Source organism: Taeniopygia guttata, chromosome 5, assembly GCF_048771995.1.
Source record: "Taeniopygia guttata chromosome 5, bTaeGut7.mat, whole genome shotgun sequence".
NCBI classification, from domain to species: Eukaryota; Metazoa; Chordata; class Aves; order Passeriformes; family Estrildidae; genus Taeniopygia; species Taeniopygia guttata.
Genome location: NC_133030.1, coordinates 38,302,837 through 38,310,982, shown reverse-complemented (window position 1 = coordinate 38,310,982; position 8,146 = coordinate 38,302,837). Strand labels below are relative to the sequence as shown.

The window sequence follows — 8,146 nt, the reverse complement described above, 5'->3', positions numbered from 1 at the left end:
CGTATTCTCTTCCTCTGCTCCAATGCAGTATCATTGAAGAGAAATACACCAACTTGATAGACTCGTCTCAGCCACCTGAAACATAAACAAGTAATGAACAAAAGAAATAATAAACAATATTCAGATTTTCTTTTCCATGCATAAACTATACAGCGTGCCGCTTTTATCACAAGCATATAACATTTCCCCAGCAGAAGACAAGATCTTTCATTTCTCATCAAAATAAGAAACTAAAGGCCGCTTCCTGCTAGCTACTGGGACATCGGTAAGTAGAGCTGTGGAAATACTTTGCTGAATTCTGTTCTAAAGCTTGTATTCAGCCCTCTCCACAGAGAGGGCAGATCGGAAACCCCCGCTTAACCATCCACACAAGTCCCCGCATCACGCCGCCCGTGACCCGCGGGCCCGGCCGGGGCCGGTGCCGGAAAGGGCGAGCCCCGGCCCCGCCCTCGGCGCTGCGGGCCCGCCATGGCGGCGGCGCGGCCGGCGCGGGCCCGGGCCCTGCTGCAGCAGAGCGTCTCCGCTCGCCTGCAGGTGCGGCCGCCCGAGCGGGGCTCCGAGGCCCAGTGGGTGGAGGTAACGTGGGCCGCGGGCCGCGGGCCGCCGCCGCTGTCGCCGCTTCTCCCCGCGGAGCGGAGAAAGCGCTCCGTCCCCTCCGCGCGTGCGCCGGGGAGGGAGGGTGCGCGTTTGGGCTTCTGAGGGGAGCAGCGTCTGCTCCTTTTGCGGGCTGGGCTGCGCTTCGGGCGGGTTTCCAGCCTCGCCTCGTCTCCCTTCCAGAGCACTCTCCTCGCCCCCTGGTTATCAGCAAAGGTTGCGGTCAGCCCCTTCGGCAGAGGGACGAGCAGCAGGAGGCGCACAGCGATTTCTCTCTGCTGCTCTTTCTTCCTGTGGTCCACAGAGTCCTCCGCAGGCAGAAGTCTCTTCGGGAGCATGACTGCTCCACGGGCACACACTTCCTTTCCTGCTGTGTTGTTCCTTCTTTTCTTAAATACACTTTCACAGAAACACTACAGCCTTGGCTGGTGGGCTCGGCTGTCGGCTTTGTTTGTTGTGTGGTAGTGTTAAGTTGGATAAGAAAGGCCAGGTAGGGCAATGGGACTCTGTGGCAGCAGCAGTTCTGATGTTGTCTGGGGACTTTTTTTCCAGGACACTAACTAAAACTGAAATTTAGTACGTCGACCATGACACATGTTAAGGGAAGCATTGTATTTTCCCCCTTTTTCTCCCACAGTCTTCTGCTGGAGGAGATGGGTAGGTCTGCGCTCTTTGGTCGATGTGCTGCGCATGCAGCCCAGGGAGTGCTGACTTGCTGTGGTTGTCATTGCTTGTAAGTTACCTACACTAGAAGAACTCATTTCTGCTATTGGCAACTATTTAGCCCATGGGATTTTTTCATTTTGTCTTTTGTCCTTTTTAAAGACTATTACAAAGGAAGGAGTTCAATGCAGTCACTTGCATAAATTTTAAAAAGTAAAAGTTCTAGCATTGTTAAAGGGTTTATGCATTCATTCAACACATCTGAAGAGAGTTCACGCTTTGCCTTTCACATTAGCCTTAAAACATTCTATTCTTGTTCAGAAGGGACAGGTAGATCCAGCAGAACTAGTTTCTGCAGTATGGTTTGGGAAGACAGAATGTTTTACTGGGAGGAAATAGGTGTCATCTCACAGATACTGTGTTTCACAGATGTAGTGCATCTGTGAATACTGCATTAGCCTCTCAGTGTAAGGTTAATTACAATAAAATTCGCTTAGCCCAGTGTAAATTAACTATAGTAGAAATAATCTATTTCTAGTTTGCTAATCACAGATGTAATTGTAGATCTTGAAAAGCAGAAATGTAATTTTGCTGTCTTTCTTTTAAACTATCTTTAAAGGTATATCTTGTGGTTGAGAGATATGAATAATTGCTGCAAGGAGGTTATGTAGTTTATCTCTCTAATTTGCAAAATCACTTGGAAAGTAATAGACATCACTAAAGGAATCTGAAGGAGATCTGGGTCATCTTCAGCAGATACTTTTCAGACATGAACCTTACTAATATTTGTCATGGGTACCTGGGGCTTTTTAAGAAAGGTCAGTTTTAACAAGAACTAGTCACCATGCAGAAAGAAAGGCAATTGGAAGTTCATTTTTTCTCTAGTGTGATTACTTTAGAGGTTGTTGGAAGGAAATTTTGCTGCTAACATTTTCTGGTAGGGTAATTTTACTCCCTATTTTTGCATGTCAGTGCAAAAACGCAAAAATTAAAAAGTACAGACATCATCAACTATTATTTACATCAACCTGTGTGTTCCTGATGTTTTATGACCAGTTAATAGTGGGACCTCACCTTGAGACATTTCTAGCATACTATAATTATGTAGGTGGCTTTGAATAGCTTCTGAGCAGTAAAAGACCCGTGTAGGTACTTCAGGAACTTCAGAGCAGACATTCTTTATCTCCAGAAAAGTTAGGAATATACTTTATACATTAATTTCTGCTTTCATGATTGAGTTTTTTTGACCTGTTGAGGGTTACTTCACACAGGATCTCTTGTTTATGGAGAATTTTGGTTATATACCCTCCATAAAAGGCTTAGGTATGCCGCAAAATAGGAATAAAGCAAAGGAATTCCTTGTAAAGGTAGGAGTGAAATAAGGTAAGGTTTAGTATCTTTCCTAACTGTGGGAAAAAAGAAAGAAAATGAATATTCAGCTAAAAAGTATAAGTGCCTACACTTCATGCAAGGAAAACTGTCTTTTCCCTATCTTATTTCACTTGACTTGTTTTCTGGTTACTATGGCAAAAAGAAGTGCAGAATTCTAGGCACAGACTTGTTCTGTGACCTGTGGCAGATGATGTCATCTCTCTCTGCTGCACTGCATGTAAGAAATATGAAGAAATCTTCCCAGAAGGTAGAAAATCTGAATTTGAAATGTCACAGAATAATTTATGTAAGGTAGTTTCACAAACTGACTTTCTAAGAATTACAAAGTATTTCTGTTTTTATTATCCATTGCATTTTCTTGGAGGAAAAAGTAGTAAAAGGTAGAGATAGTATTTTGAAAAATATATTTTGATTTTGCTAATGAAATCTTGAAAAATACAAATTAATATATTTAGTAAGGAGGGTGAGGAAGGGGTCAGTTATTTGTTTTTTCCTGCTAAAAAGCAGCATTTGGAGGCAGCATTGCTAAGGCTGTCTATATGGCACTGGGACTGGGTACCTCAGCCCGTCATGATCTGGTTCAGCAGGTTGCCTGATCTGATGATTACTTATGACACTGTATAATAAATGCCAGTGTTACACAGTATCTTGCTTTGCTGGTTTATTTATGTAGGCATTTTACTGCTCACAGTAGATCCACATAGAGCACAGCTTTCCTGGCTGGTCACTGTGTAGGTTCCTTGCAGTGGCTGTTTGCACACCAGCATGTTGAATTTATGATCTTCTTATTAGTGTTATTTTGCTCGAATTTTTGTGCATTAAATATAGGTCTGAGTAGCAGTCAAGTAGGCTTTGATAGGTTACAGAGGAGCTGCAGCAATGGCAATGGTTTTGCTTTGGTTCAGAAAGTTTACATGTTACATTGACAATGAGCCCAAGTCTTAGGACATCTGAAACCCTGATATAAGGCCAGACTGACACATGCTATTAAGAGGTTGGGTCTTGTAATTGCATTCAGTTTTACATCTTCTATTCAATTAAGAAAGCTAAAGAATAAAGTAAGACTTAATAAGGGGTTGAAACATGGCTGTACAAGTTGAACCACGGTTTTCAGTCATACTTGAAACCATAAGTTTCAGCTTACAAGTAGCTGCATAGCTTTTAACTTTATCATGGTTGTAAAGTGTACTAGAAGACTATAAACATGCAGTAAAAAACAAGCATCCTCTAACAGCTTCAACTTGCTTCTGAATTGTTCTCATTTAACCTTCTGTCCCTCTAATTTTCTTCAATATGTATGTCTCATCTTGTGATAAATAGTTTATTCAAAAATAAATATCATATAAGGGCAGGGGTTGGAAAAATCATTATTTACTTTAATTAATCTTTATCTGTCTGGCCTTAGGACTTGCAGGGGTCACTTTACTTAATTTTTGTGTCTTTAAAATGAGCTGCTTGCAGAATATTGTTACTGCTGTGCGACTGTACAAAAAAAGAGTTTTGAAAGGAGCCATTTAAAGTTTTTTTTAAGTTTTCAGCATGTGACATTTTGGCTACAAAGAACATTCGCTTTTTTCAGAAATTAGTCATGAGAAAAATAGTTGAGAAGGCATAGCTTTTCTCAGTCATTGCCTTGAGCATTTTGTTTAATCTCTGCAAAAATGAAAGGACAAATCTCATGTGTATAGCTAAAATTTTTTCACCAAAAACCTTTATCACTTGGGGGAAAAACAAATAGAGGAATTTTTTTAAAGTATTTTTTGTAAACTACTCACATTTTCTATCCTTTTGCTTTGATAGCATTAATATTAGTAACTCCCTCATGTCCCAATCTGTTTAACATCTCTTTGGTGGTGTTTCACAAGTTAATGTTTATGTTTCCTCCAACAAAATTTAAAGGGTACTTATTCTTGACAAAGCATCAGGGAGGTTTCTTTATATACGGTCTGTCCGTGGATGTTTTGAGTTTTTTCCCAGAGGAGTTAAGCCATGCAGGTATACTTGTGCATGAGGCATAGTTGCTGCTGGCTGCAGAGCCTATCAGTTTGGCTTAATAAAGCATGGGTTGTTGCACATGCATTCCTTACAGACTAACCAAGTGAGCAGAAAAGCTACATAATAGTTTTCTTGTGCTTTCTCCTCAGTAGAGGTCTAATTCTTCCCTCAAATACATAGTTTTTACACATAGTTGCTCTGGATGCAAAATAGGTGGCATATCCTTTATACTAATCAGCTGAAAGGTTCCATTTTGCCAGTTAGATTTTGCCCAAACTTGTATATATTCTTTTGAACAACTTTATAATATTCTGAACAACTTCACAGGTCTTGGTCTTCATATTTAAATGGTTTTTTTTCAGAATCATATTGTACTAGATTACTTTCAACATCAAAATAAAATTTAGTTCATTGCCAAGTACTGTGGTGTTTTTCATGTTTTATAATTGGAAATAATATCATAGTTCATACTGAAAATTATTTTAGCTGTATGTTTGATAGGAAAAAAGCTTAAATTATTTCTTATGCTGGATTTAAGTATACTTATTCACCTTGCTACCTTGTCTATGTTAATACTGTACACTCTACATTCCAGCTAAATTTGGCTTCATATGGAGCTAATAAATATCTTAATTGTATGTAAAAGCATTTTGCAGATAATCAGTATATATCTTATCTTCCACAGTGTGTTGTGTAAACTCAGTGTCTGAAGCTATACTAAATAATTAAAACTAGTCTTTGTTATGTTGTTCTGTTGTTTTTGATACTGTTTTAATAATAGGCATGCACCATAGATAATGAGAAACGTTGACATAGTTTTCTGTAATCTTTTGTAGATCCAGAGAGGGCTTATTATCTACATATGCTTCTTCAAAGGTGCTGATGAGGATCTTGTCCCAAAAATTGGTATGATATAATCCATATGCATTATTGTATTGTTTGAAAAGGGAGAAAAGCAGTTGAGGCAGAGAAGGTAGCAACCATTTGGATAAGCCCTGAGATGGCATTATTCTAATTCAGTTACCTGGCTGAAAGAACAGTTTGGTCTGTCTTGTTTCTTTTGACAGTTTTCCATGTCTCTTTGTCTGTCTGTTCATGACCAACCTAGAAAACAAATTCCCCAATAACATTCTGTCGAAGAAAATGTTGCACCTGCTGTTTAACACATTTAATGTGTTGGGCAATAACTTCCATCCAGGACAGAACTGAATTTCAAGTACTTCATGGCTTGATTTGATAAGTATTTTACCACTGATCTCACTGTGTGTGCCGGATATTTAAAATTATAGCCAGTAGAGGGAGTTGTGTGGATAATGAAACAGGGTCTTTCCCGCCTCACTCCGGTGGTGCTTACTTAGACTGTTAGCATGTGCAGATTTCTGGTTCAGAAGCAATAACAGCTGTCTGTAATTCTTGTCTTCTTCTCCACATGCACTTTAACATTTCCATTGAAGCAGAGAAGACGCTGCAGATAAGGTCAAATAGTAGCAATTTCAGTCTTTACCCAGTGCTGTTTCGACTTGATTTTTTTGTTCTAGTTTTTTTGGGGGGGAATTTTTTACTTTTATGTAATTTCTTCTCCCTCCTTTCCTCCGTCAGTAGCACTGGTTCCTTGGGAAATTCTGTGATGCTGCATATTCCAGATAAAAGTGCTCCAGTTCTGTGGCTGGATGATACTAGTGATTTGACTAAAGATTGTGTAACAATATTCCACTATTTCGGTTTATTTCAGGCTACTGTCTGGGACCAGCAGTGCACAAGTACCAGTGCTATTAAAAATGCTGAGAGCAGCTCCTGGGGGGGTTCTCTCTTGGTCTTGGAGGGCACAGTCCTTTTGTGATGCTAAATATTTATGATACTAAAATGTATTTTGTGCTAGGGAGAGTTCCATGAGACTGTTGCTTGAGAATAATTACATTTTCAGCTGTGGGGCAGCTAAAACAGGCCAGAAAAAGCAAGTTCTGTTTCCTGTCAGGAGATTCATCAAGGACCATCCTCCTTGAGTGCCTGTTTTAGAGAATATTGTTTCCTGAATATATTTTGAATCTGTTTAAGTGTGTGGGTTTGGTTCCTGAATCACAACTCAGCTGTTTTTGCTTTTAACAACATTAAGCATTTATGTTTAGGGTTTGGAGGCATGACTAGTATCCTCCCAGCTTTTACAGAGTTGGGGTAATGATTTGATTTGTTATAGAAACATCAGAAAATCTAAAATTAGTAAATACATTGATTTTATTTGCAAGTTTATATGCTCTGGCTTATAAGCCAAATTGCATCTGACCTTCCTGCCACCCTCCTGTCTCAAGTGACAAACTGGTAGCTGCATGTCTCAAAGTGGAGCACTGAAGGATGCTTGCTCTACTTGAGACCAAATCATGGAGCTGTGCCTTCAGCTCACATCATTGCTGGGTCCTGCTGCAAACTGCTGCAACCAGAATGAAAAGAGAGTCAGGGCAGAGCGCTCTCCAAAGTGCACTAAGGATGGTGTATCCTACAATGTGGAGTGTTGTGCAAAAGCTACCTATTTAAGTATCAAGCAATTAAGGAAGGCTCACTAATTGCATCCCGGGTTCTTTTGGGGGTGTCCAGCTAGAATCAACTTTAGGATTTTAGGTAGCCAATCACTTCCCCCCAAAAATAGAACTTTAGACATATAATATTAGTATCCTTCACATTCCTTACAATACTCAGACATATTAGTTGGTGAAGTATTTATTGATTGTCCATGTTTCAGATCATTAATAAACAGTTTCTTTTACTCAGCCATTTGTCAAAATATTTGTTGGATCTTGTTTATGATTTCCTGTTTAATTCACTTCAGTAATACTAACTCTTATTTTATTTTTATTTGCAGTTGATACGCTGTTGAATGTTAAATTAAGTGAAAATGAAAACGGCGAGTTCGTATCTGTTCTTGATTTACCAGGTGACATACTCATCATACCACAAGCTACCCTAGGTGGTAAACCAAAGGGAAGAAAGATGCAGTACCATGCAAACATTGAAAAAGAAAAAGGGTTGGAACTTTATTCTCAGTTTGTGACTTTGTGTGAAAAAGAACTGGCTGCCAATGCCAAATGCATGGAAGCCGGTGTTCTTGTCAAGCATGGCACATATGGAAACAGGCAGGTGTTAAAACTGGATACAAATGGACCTTACACTCACATGATCGAATTTTGAAAAAATAAATTGTATCCCAAGTACAGTACTGGTGTCTTTTGTTTGTTGTGGGTTTTTTGGTTTTTTTTCTTCCTAAGCATTAAAGTACTTGATTACCTTGGGAGATGGTTTAAAAAAGGCTTTCACTCATCTGTACTGGTTTTGCCAATCCCATTGAATAGAAGGATACCTAAGACTGCCTTGCAATAATGAGTAGGGTTTTTTTGCTCATATACATCTGAAGTGTGGTCAAAATATTTGTTAATATTGATCCAATAATTCAAAATGTTTATCAACAAAAACAGGATAATGCAATCATTTTTTACTAAAAAAATAATGAAAT

The 8,146-nt window shown here is 39.3% G+C and overlaps 1 protein-coding gene across 3 annotated transcripts; it reads left to right on the top strand.

The window, feature by feature from the left end:
- The first annotated feature begins 414 nt into the window (after positions 1-414).
- On the top strand, positions 415-7,849 carry DTD2 (D-aminoacyl-tRNA deacylase 2). Of its 3 annotated transcripts, none has more exons than XM_030274609.4 (3): positions 415-534; positions 5,481-5,550; positions 7,499-7,849. In XM_030274609.4, exons 1-3 carry the CDS (start codon positions 469-471, stop codon positions 7,822-7,824), a joined length of 462 nt encoding a protein of 153 aa, XP_030130469.2. In that variant the 5' UTR covers positions 415-468; the 3' UTR covers positions 7,825-7,849. The 3 variants fall into 3 exon arrangements, with proteins under 3 accessions (XP_030130469.2, XP_002200545.3, XP_030130470.4); XM_002200509.6 differs by having other exon boundaries at positions 433-576; XM_030274610.4 differs by lacking the exon at positions 415-534 and adding an exon at positions 1,245-1,327.
- Positions 7,850-8,146: the final 297 nt, after the last annotated feature.

Excerpts from the sequence above, each read along its gene's own strand:
- DTD2 (XM_002200509.6), top strand. The coding sequence starts at position 469 with ATGGCGGCGGCGCGGCCGGCGCGGGCCCGGGCCCTGCTGCAGCAGAGC. Across the intron at positions 577-5,480 it reads CCGAGGCCCAGTGGGTGGAG|ATCCAGAGAGGGCTTATTAT; the intron begins GTAACGTGGGCC and ends AATCTTTTGTAG. Across the intron at positions 5,551-7,498 it reads GGATCTTGTCCCAAAAATTG|TTGATACGCTGTTGAATGTT; the intron begins GTATGATATAAT and ends TTTTATTTGCAG.